The sequence below is a fragment of the Elephantulus edwardii genome, unplaced genomic scaffold (genome assembly GCF_000299155.1).
Source record: "Elephantulus edwardii isolate Elephantulus edwardi_28Jun2011 unplaced genomic scaffold, EleEdw1.0 scaffold00050, whole genome shotgun sequence".
Classification (NCBI taxonomy): Eukaryota; Metazoa; Chordata; class Mammalia; order Macroscelidea; family Macroscelididae; genus Elephantulus; species Elephantulus edwardii.
This window is the reverse complement of record NW_006399800.1, coordinates 15684438-15696137: the sequence shown is the minus strand read 5'-3', so window position 1 is coordinate 15696137 and position 11700 is coordinate 15684438. Positions and strand designations below refer to the sequence as shown.

Genomic DNA, 11700 nt, shown 5'->3' with positions numbered 1-11700 from the left:
TCCAGGGTCACCCATTTTGTGTAATATTTCATGAGTTCCTTCTTTTCCAATGCTGCATAGTATTCTGTTCTGTGAATTTACCACAATTTCTCTATCCATTCATTTGTTAATGGCCACTTGGGGTGTTTCCGTCTCTTTGCTATTGTGAATAATGCAGCAGTAAACATGGGTGTGCATGTATCTGCCTGGGTGGCAGTTCTGGTTTCTTTAGGGTGTATTGCCAGTAGTGGAATTGCTGGGTCAAATGGTATTTCTATTTGCAACTTTTTGAGAGTGGTTACACCATTTTACACTCCCACCAACAGTGAATGAGGATCCCAGTTTCTGCACAACCTCACCAGCATTTGTTGTTTGCTGCTCTATTGAATGTTGTTATTTTTGCTGGGGTGAGAGGGTATCTCATAGTTGTTGTGTATCTTCCACTTTTTCATGAACTCTACTTTTTTCAAGGGGCCAGGTACAGGAATATTCTATGGCACAGTTTTATTTTGTAACTTGTAGAGTATCTGTAGGTCAGATTTACTAAAGGGCCCTGGTGAGATTTACAACCTCCTGAAAACCCTCTGGAAGGATGACAGAAGAAGAATTGATACCCTTGAGCTGTGGTGCTGGAGAAGAGTTGTTTTGGTTTTCGTAGTTTGTTTTATTTTTTTTTATAAAAATCTTGAACATATTGTGGATCATTACAAAACAAATAGGTCTGTTTGGAGAGGAAGAAACAAAGTTTTTCCTTGGAGGCTAGGATTTTGAAGTTCCATCTTACATACTTTGAGCACATGGCCAAGAGGGACAAGTCCTTGGAAAAGGACATCATCCATAGAAGGGTGGAGGGGCAGCACAAGAGAGGAAGACCCCAGATGAGATGGGGCAGTGGAGGTAAATGTGTTGGAACCAGTGAGACAGACTCAGGACTGGGTAGACTTCAGAGCTGTTGTACATAGTAGGGTTGCTGTGTACCGCAGGCAACTCGATGGCACATAACAACAGCAAGAACAATATAAATGAGTTTTAGTTTTGAATTTTGCATAGTCCCAAGAGTGTTGCTCAGATAACCAAAAGCCCATTATCGATAGTTAACATCTAAGTGGTTTGAAGGATAAAAATGGACAGTTTCCTGCTGGTAAGATTCACAGTTTCTGAAACAGTTGGAGGGTGGCAATGAGTAGGAACTGCCTCCAGGGCATTTCGTTTAGTTATAGATTGTCTCATTTCATGTGTTTGAAATTATTTATAACACATTCTTAATTTACCCCCCTCAAATAAAGTAGACAGTCCAAGCTAATGCTAAATAATCTCAAAGACTTTAGTTGTTGTTAAGTGCTGTCAAGTCGTAGGTGACTCATAGTGGCCCTATGAACGAAAGTCCTCAACACTTGCAGGCGTGACTTTCATCCTTTCTCCAGGTTCATAGGGTTTCCGGAGACAAGCTATTTATGGAAGTAATGCCACTCCTGCTTCCAAGCTTGATTCAACCGGGGAGCTCCACCAACCACTGTCCATCGTGGGTAACTGTTATCGCATTTGACATGTCAGTGTCATGGTGTTCACTTTCACAGTGACCACAAGTTACTTCTCTACAGCAAGTGAACACACGAGGCCTATACGACCTAGAAGACTGTTTGAACAAAAACAATGAAAAACAGGCCCAAGGGCCACCAATTAGAGTCACCCACCTTTGTCTTGGTAGCATCACTTTTGGTCCACAAGGCCAAAGATTTTAGAGTGGGTTTTTTTTCCCTCTCTCTCTTATGGCCTTCAAGTCAGAACCAACTGTTGACTCTCCAATGGGTTTCCAAAGCTGTTGGTGTTTTTTGTTTGTTTGTTTTTGTTTTTTGGGTTTTTTGTGGGAAGAGTTCGCTCACTTTTTTCCCCATGGAGCAACTGTTGGATTTGAACTACCTGAATAGACAAAAGACCTTAGATTAGGAGGGCAACTCGTTGTGGACTACACTGCCAGAACACCCTATTAGAGTGTTAGCTTATGGAACTCTTTTTTTTCCTTGTATTATGATAGCCTGTTGCTATTGCTAATATACTCATTGTTTAATCAACTTTTTTGAATATTCATCCAACTGAATACCTAAGAAGTGTTTTGTGTTTCTTCTAGGATTGTGGAAAAGGGATATTACAGTGAGCGAGATGCTGCAGATGCTGTTAAACAAATACTGGAGGCAGTGGCTGTAAGTATGAAGCAACAGCAATGGTGTGATGCGTAGTAATCCCTTCCTTTTACAGAATATACTTGATACATGAGCAACATGTACATGAGCACAGGTTTACTCCATTTATACTTGGGCTTCTTTGTTTCTCCAGCATTGCTTGTAATCCCTTAAAACATGTGTGATGCTAAGCATTTCCAAGTCAATAATATATCTGTCCAGTTAATTGCTTCTCTCAGTGAAACGGTATTACATGCATTTTTGACTGTGCGGTAAAGGATGAGGTGCTGCTGCTCCTGCTCTCACATTGTTCAAGGGTCTGTTTGTAAACATTTAATAAGGTAGGTCTCATGGCTCAGTGGTAAGAAGCTGTACTCCCAACTCAAAGGAACACAGTTCAAATCTACCAGTTACTCCATGGAAGAAAAATGGGCAGCCTCTTCCTTTGTGATTTACAGCCTCAGAAACCCACAGGATGATCAGTAATGGGTCAGTTCCAACTCCACAACAGTGACTTTTTTTATGTCTATGCTAAGCCATAAAAATCACAATATGCCAGTATGGCACCTCTGTTCTTGTGCCATCAAGTCAACTACAACTCATAGTGACTTTATGAATGATGACATTGAACTTCTCCCTGTCCTGTGCCATCTCCAACACACTTGAGCCCATTATTACAAATTGTATCAATTCATCTTGTTTAAGGTCTTCCTCTTATGTGACCCTACATCTTTCCAAGCATGATGTCCCTGTCTAAGGACTGGCCCCTCCTGACCACATACCCAGAGTGTGTGAGATAAAGTTTCATCATCCTTGCCTCTGAGGAGTACCCTGGTATCACATTCTCTAGGACAGATCTGTTTGTTCTCTTGACAGGCCTTTGGATACTCATTACTCTTGTCCAGCATCACAGCTCAAAGGCTCAATTCTTCTATTGTCATCCTTAATCATTATATAATTTTTGGATGCATGGCAAGCAATTGAGAAAAATGTCCATGGCTTGGATTAGGCACACCTTAATCCTTAAACTGACACTGTTGCTCTTTAATACTGTAGAGAGATCCTTGACAGCAAATTTTTCCAATAATATACTTTTTAAAATTTTGTGACCACTGGTACCAAAAAGATGTATTTCCCCAATGCTTTAATTTTTTTAGTTTCTTGATTACAAGGGCATTGATTGTAGATCCAAGTGAGATGAAAGAATTGACAATTTCAATCTTTGTCTATCTTGATGTTCCCTGTTGACCTGGTGGTGAGGATTTTTGGATTTTTGATATTGAGATGTAATCCGTATTGAAGGTTATAGTCCTTGATCTTCTGCAAACAGGTGCTTCAAGTTCTTACTTTCAGTGAGCAAGATTGTGCCATCTCTAGTGTAACCTATACTGAATACACTTATATTTTCTGTTGGTTACACAGACTTTGAAAGCTACATTCCCCTGTAATACCTCTGTAATACTCTGTAATATTCTACTAAAATAATTTACATTCTGCTGTTGCGGAACCAGATTAGACTGAGATGCCTTTAAGCTGTTAGTTTCATCTTTCCCACTTCTTGACTTTGTAGGGGTGGAGGGGAGAGGAAGTTTGGTAGGAAAGTAGAATATGATAAATATAGACATTGTTGTTGTTGTGTGCTGTCGAGTCGTTTGTGACTCATAGCAACCCTATGTACAACAGCCCTAAACCCTGCTCTATCCTGTGCCAATCGCATTGCCTCTGACACACCCATCCCAATTATCCCAGTCACTGAATCAATCCACCTCATAGAGGGTCTTCCCCTCCTGCGCTGTCCCTCTACTCTACCCTCATGATGTCCCTCTCTAAAGACCTGTCTCTCCTTACAACATGTCCAAAGTACATCAGACAAAGCCCCAGAATCCTTGCCTCCAAGGAGCAGCCTGGTTTAACCCTCTCTAGGATGAATCTGTTTGTTTACTTGGCAGTCCATGGTACATTCAATACTCTTCTCCAGCACCACAGCTCAAAGGCATCAATTCTCCTTCTATCCTCCCTAGTCATTGTCCAACTCTCTGATGCATAACAAGTGATTGCAAAAACCATGGCCTGTATCAGGCACACCTTAGTCTCCAGAGAGACACCGTTGCTCTTGAGTACTTTAGAGAGGTCACTAACTGCAGACTTTCCCATCGCAATACGTTTTTTTATTTCCTGGCTACTGGTGCCAAGAGTGTTGACCGTGGAGCCGAGCAAACTGAAGCTGTGAACAATCTCAATCTCTTTGCCATCCATCCTGATGCTACCAATTGGTCCAGTGGTGAGAATTTTTGTCTTCTTGACATTGAGCCTCAGTCCATATTGAAGGCTGCAGTCCTTGACCCTTTGCCGTAAGTGCATGAGGTCCACCTCAGTTTCAGCAAGCAGGGTTGTGTCATCTGCATAATGCAGATTGTTGATAGATCACCCACCAAGCCTAATGCGACACTTCTCCTCATAGAGCCCAGCCTCTCGGATAATCTGCTCTGCATACATGTTGAAAAGGTATGGAGACAGGATGCATCCCTGGCGTACACCCTTCCCAATTTTGAACCATGCAGTGTTGCCCTGCTCTTTTCTGACTACTGCCTCTTGGTCCAAGTATAGGTTTCACATTAGCACAATTAAATGTTCTGGGATTCTCATTCTTCTCAGAGTCAGCCACAGTTTGTTATGATCCATGCAGTCAAATGCCTTTAGTAGAGAAATTATTGATTTGAGAATTAAGACTTCAAATGAGTCAATTAGGAAGGAAAATGAATGTGGAAATATCTTTTTAAGGGAAAAATATTAGTAATTTTAGACTGGGGTATGAATGTTTATAATATAATCATAAGAAGCTTATTCAGATTGAATTATGCCTGGGTGACATAGTCTACTGTTTAAAATATTTAATGGTGTCTAATATGTGCTAGCACACATTGGTGGTTCATTTATTGAATCTAAAAGAAAAACAAGAACAAATTGTTCCTTAAACAAATGGGACAAGGCCCAAGGGTGAGGTGGTTATCAGGGTCAGATAAAGAGATATATTCCTACAATCAAGCTAATGTTAAGATATATTCTATTATTTAGGGATAATTGCTTAACTGAAATTGTTATTATCTTTGGCAAACAGTCCCAGTGATAAGCATCTGTCTGCCTGTCAGTTTTACTCCTAGAAAGACAGGGAAGAAATAATGAGGTCATAGGGTGGGGGAAGCGAATGGGGAAGAAGCAACAGATAAGGAAGGAAAGGAGAGCCATGATAAACACTCATCTAAATCTTTGCATACAGTGATGGGAAAGAATAGATTTATGATTTCATGTATCCTTAATGAGTTGTCAAAACCGTCCAGTTGGCTTTATGGTGTATGAATTGTTCCTTTCTGTAGGTTTCCTGTTTGACTGGTTGGTTGGTTAGGTTTTAGTCTTTTTGCTATCAAGAGAGTAAGATAAAAGAAATTAACTGGAAATTAATAAAAGCTGGAAAGGATATGATAAAATTTTACCTTAAATACACAATCTAGCTGTTGACTACATAAATATGAAATATAAAATTTATATTCTTGTTGTATACAAAATAACCATTCCATTCCATATTTTTCATCATATTCCACATATTTATCATCCAAAGTGTGTGAAATTTTAAATGGAAAACTAAGTCTTTCTGTACACTTTGTCTGAAATCATAATTAAGTATTTACAGGAAAAAAAGAATAAGCTTCCAACACTTTTTTTTCTCCCAACACTATATGTTAAAGAGATTTTCTTTCTCTGACTTAGTAGATTTTGAATTGTCAAAAAGCAGCTCTCTATACGTGAATATACTTACTGCTGGGCTCTTTGTGCTGTTCCTGGGTCTAGGTGTCTTTTGTTGTACCAGTATTGTTTTGACTTTGGAGGCCGTGCAGTCAATTTTGATCAGTAGTTTGAAGCCTAGTATTTTCTTCATTAGTGCTTTGCTTTGTTTTCCTTATAAAATTATTGAGTCCAAATTTCCTTATATAAAGTAGGCATAACATCTAACCTAAGAAGATTTGAAAACATTAAAAGAAATAAGATATAGAAAGAGTGCTGTTGCTATCTGTAGATGCAGTTAAATCAGCTCTAACTCTTGATACTCTGCATACAGAACAAAGCACTATTGCATCTCGTGCTTTCATCACAATCTCTTTAATTCGGGCCCTAAAAAGGTACTAATATTACTTGATTTCAAGACAGAAGCTATATTTGGCTTAATTTTGATTCAGTGCCGTCTCCTAGTTCTGTTTATTACAGTCAGTGTAAGTGTTGAGAATTTAAGTAATTGTGGCTGACAGTTATGATATTGGCTACAGGGAGCTCTGGTGACCTGGTGGTAAGAATTTGCACTGCAATCCCAAAGGCAAATGGTTCAAACCCACTTACTGCCCTACGAGAGAAAGATGGCAGTCTCCTTCTATGCGATATCTGCCTCTGAAACCTGCTGGAGTATCAACAATAGGTCAGTTTTAATTTGATGGTACACAAAAACATGCTAAAATTAAAAGTAGAGGAAAAGGAGAACGTTTCATTTGAGCTTGGTAGACATAACAAAAGATAGCACTTTGCTGCCTGTTCTAATACTTTTCTCTACTACTATTTCTCTATGTTTTTCTCCATTCTTTACTTTCTACTCTATTCTGAAATCTGGCATTTGTTGTTTGCCATGAAAGTATGATTGCATTTTTAATATCATTTCATTTTGATGGATGCTATAAGTATTTATCATACACAGACTACCTTTACAGAAGATCCTTTTTCTATGAACAACTTTAGTAACTCCTCACACTCTCTTTCCCATCTGTGAAATCATGCTATCTGATTAACAATAGATTTTTGTCCTCTGATTTTTTTTTTTTCAGTCACAGCTACACAGTAAAAATCTTACACTGCTCCATTACTCTTCTTCATCTTGGTAAATGGTATCATTATTAACCAATTATTTGCTGAAAACCTAGAGTTCATTCTCTTGATGTTTCTCTACATCTTAAAAATATCATCAACATGTCCTACCAGTTTACTTGTGAATTAATATGTGAATTTGACCATTTATTTTCATCTTCACTAAATAATATCCCTAGGGTCATCCATTATGATCTACCCAGATTACAGCAACTCCTTCTAAACAGTCAATTTATTTCTACTCCCTAATTGTGGCATCAGGATTGGTGTAAGATCTATTAATAATGTGCATTATGCAGATGACACAACCCTGCTTGCTGAAACTGAGGAGGACCTCATGCACTTGCTGCGAAGGGTCAAGGACTGCAGCCTTCAGTATGGACTGAGGCTCAGTGTCAAGAAGACAAAGATTCTCACCACTGGACCAATTGCAGCATCAGGATGGATGGCAAAGAGATTGAGATTGTACACAGCTTCAGTTTGCTCGGCTCCACAGTCAACACTCTTGGCACCAGCAGTCAGGAAATCAAAAAGCGTATCGCGATGGGAAAGTCTGCTGTTAGGGACCTCTCTAAAGTACTCAGGAGCAACAGTGTCTCTCTGGAGACTAAGGTGCGCCTGATACAGGCCATGGTCTTTGCAATCGCTTGTTATGCATCAGAGAGTTGGACAATGACTAGGGAGGACAGAAGGAGAGTTGATGTTTTTGAGCTGTGGTGCTGGAGAAGAGTACTGAATGTACCATGGACTGCCAGGAAAACAAACAGATTCATCTTGGAGAGGATTAGACCAAGCTACTCCTTGGAGGCAAGGATTCTGGGGCTTCGTCTGACATACTTTGGACATGTTGCCAGGAGGGACGGGTCATTGGAGAGGGACATTATGCTTGGGAGGGTGGAGGGACAGCACAGGAGGGGAAGACCCTCTATGAGATGGATTGATTCGGTGACTGGGGTAATCGGGATGGGTGTGTCAGAGGCAGTGCGGTTGGTGCAGGATAAAGCAGGGCTTAGGGCTGTTGTGCATAGGGTCGCTATGAGTCGCAAACAACTCGACGGCACATAACAACAACAACAACAACAACAACAACAACAATGTTAATTCTCTTCAAATCCCCCAGAATGATTTTGAAAATCTTAAACTAGTGGTATAATTTTATGGGCTTATGTCTTCTATTGGAATATAATTAAATATAGGATAAAATAAAACTGTTTTCATATATTCTGGGATGCTTAGTGTATTCTGGCTTTGAATCCACTTTCTAAATAACATACCTCTGGAAACTTTATGAACTTTGATAAATGTTGATTGTTGTAGAGGAGCTTCAAGCCTTTTGTTCTTAGGGTCGCTATGAGTCATACTCAATTAAGACAATCAACAACAAAAACAACATAAAATTTTTACCATGCCTCACTGTATTTGCACTACTGAGCCTTACAAAGATCTGTTAGGTCTCATCTCAGAGTTTTTGTTGTCTAGAGCGCCTTTTCTTCACATATATCTATGCTCACCTCCTGATCTAACTTAGGTCTCAACCTAAATGTCACCTCTCTAGAGTGGCCCATCTTTGATCACTCTATTTAAGATGGTGCCCGCAACTACCTCTTCAGGTTCTTCTGAATTCTATTTCCATTTGTGAGACTCTTTATTGTTGATGTTACTTTTCGTCAGCTTGGCTCAGACTTGTAGATCCTGTGTACAACAGAGTGATATGTTGCCTAATCCTGGTAATTTTTAAAGTCCATTGTGGGAGGCCTTTGTATATTTTCATAAACCTCCCAGACAAAGATCCTCACCTTTCAACATCATAACAGACAATATTCTGTTAAAACTAACTTTGGAAAGTAAATAATCAGTCTTCTTAGCCTGAGTTAGACTGAAACTTGTCCATTATTAAAACCCATCCTCTTTGGAAGACCTTTATTGTATCTTCCAGCACAATGACAACCTTCTAGCTATGACAGTATAGCAAACTGACAGATGAATGATAGTCTGACCTTTGAGCAATTATGCCCATTTCAAAGCTTACATCATTTTGTCTGTGTGTATTATCTGTCTTCTTAAGAATAGGGACTTTGTTTATTGCTACATTCTCAGCGGCTGTAATTGTACCTGAAAATAATAATTACTCATATTTTTACTGTAGGAGTAAATAAAAATTTCTTAAAATAATTAGAAATAATCATGTCTGTATTTTGTCTTTCAAAGTGATGTCACACTAGTGATATCTTTGCTCTTTTCTTATGAAATAAAACTGTGTAACTTATTTCTCTTCAAAAAATTGTTTTGAACTCCCTTACTGTCGTTCTGTTTTGTTTTCCTTTTGTTCAGCATTTACCTACCTTCTTCAGTATTTTGTTTTCTTGTCGCCTCTTTTTCATTTCGATCGATTCTGGATATACCTCCTCTTTGGCTCTTTGCTGTGGGCATGCCTCAGCTTAATGAGAGCTTAGATAACTGGCTAAGGGAACCCTCTTTTCATCCAATGAATGAGAAATGGGTATTTTCACCATCAGAATTTTCTACCTGTTGGAGTTATATTAAAAAAGATCAAGTGAACTTAAGCAGTGATGCTTCTAGGTAGAGATGTTTCACAAAGCACATAGGAAATAAAGTTTCTAGAATTTTATTCCAGGTTTACAAAGAAGTCATGTGAGAATTCTAAAGTTTAAAAATTTTACTCTTTTACTACTTGAGGTTTCTTTTTAGGAACAATACTATGACATTCAAGGAAAGCAGTCTTTGAAAGAAGCTTTGTAAAAACAAGAATTCCTCTTGATTACTGCAACTGAGTTAACCTTAGACAAAAAACAAAACAAAAAACTATTTCCATATATGTTTCATAAATAGAAAGCAAAGCATTTTAAAACTTGTGATAAATGGCTGACATTTATGAAATAGTTTATTGTCAACTACATAGCTATAGATAGCTATGAAAAATAGGGCAGTTGAGAACTCAAGAGTAATCAGTGATACATCTCACACTTCCTCAGAATCACACAATTCTAAGACTTTGTGTAGGCAGGTTTTGAATGCACAGTTGCAGAAAACTTAGAGTGAGAAGTTCTTGGGAAATATGTTACAGTGATAATTATACTTCTTAGGTAACATTTCTTACAGTTCTTTCCTCCCTCCCGATTGCATCCTAATTCTTGCCCCACATAGTTTATATTTTACAGTGTTTCTTATCTAACTGTAATGCTTTTTTGGCTTTAAATAGAAGTTTTGGAAAGCTTTTAAAGTGAATTCTAAAGCTCTTCTCCCTGTAGATTTGAATTCATTCAGTTAGCCTTGGGGACACACTCTTACACCTTCCTGAACATTGACATTCTAGACATTAATTAGATAAGATGGACTGGCTTTGGCCACTTTGAATCAGACAGTCACATGATATAATATGCCAGGAATGAAAAACAGGAACAATATGGTTACATTACTAGTAAAAGAGACAATTTTGACTTCTGTCCTGAAGTACAGTGTTGTGAGTGATAAAATGTGTTCTCTATATGCATGTTAATACAACTATTCAAATATATCCAACAATGGCTAAATTCAATAAAGGAGAAATTGAAGATTTCTATCAAATTTTACAGTCCAAACTTGATCAAGCATGCAAGCAAGATGGGTTAATAATATTTGGTGATTGGAATGCAAAAGTTGGAAACAATAAAGAAGGAAGGGTAGTTGGAAAGTATGGACTTGGTGACAAAAACAAGGCTGTAAAAAGAATCTTGTTCATTCAATGAATTATTCATCACAAGTGTCTTTAAAAAAAAACAACCACACAAACAGTGACTTTACACTTGGACCTCACCAAATGCACTGCATCACAATCAGATTGACTACATCTCCAGAAGAAATCATTGGAGAAGTTCAATACCAGCAGTCGAAACTAGGCCAGGTGCTTAGTGTAGAATATCTGTTACTTATGCGCAAGTCCAAGTTGAAGCTGAAGAAAGTTAAAACAATACCACAAGAACAAAAATTTGATTTTGAGTCTATCTCACCTGCATTTAAAAATCATAGTAAGAATAACTTTGAAGTGTTGAACACCAAGATCGAAAAACAGATGAGTTGTGGGATCAAGAATATCATCCATAAAGAGAGCAGAAGGTCCTTACAAAGACAGTGGAGAAAGGGGGGAAAAAAACCAAAAACAACCATAATGAATGTTAGAAAAGACCCTGAAAACTACACCATAGGATTGAGAAGCAAAAACAAACCGAAGAGATGATGAAGTAAAAATGCTGATTTCAAAGGGCAGTTTGAGAAGACAAAGCAAAGTATTATAATGGAAAGAACAGAGAAATAAAATTAAAGATAGAACAGAAAGGGAAGAACTCACTCACTTGGCATTTCTAAAGTTGAAAGAATGGACAAACAAATCTAGGCCTTGAGATGTAATACTTAAAGATGCTATGCTCCAGGAAACATGAAAAAGAAGGTGGGGGGAATACACAGAATCACTGTATCAAAAAGAGTTGGCTGACACTGTACCATAGGATCAAGAGCTAATGGTAATGAAGGCTTTCAAGCTGCAGTGAAGGCATTGGGAAACAATAAGACCCCAGGGATCGATGTAATTCCAATTTACATATTTCAAATGATAGATACAGCCCTTGTTTTTCTCACAAGT

The 11700-nt window shown here is 38.3% G+C and overlaps 1 protein-coding gene across 1 annotated transcript in view; it reads left to right on the top strand.

Moving 5' to 3' along the window:
* The window catches only part of CAMK4 (calcium/calmodulin-dependent protein kinase IV), a 377548-nt gene that overhangs the window by 219770 nt on the left and 146078 nt on the right, over positions 1-11700 (top strand). Inside the window, exon 5 of the mRNA XM_006886703.1 lies at positions 2108-2180. Coding sequence (XP_006886765.1) covers positions 2108-2180 — 73 coding nt within the window. The remainder of the gene's footprint in view (positions 1-2107; positions 2181-11700) is intronic.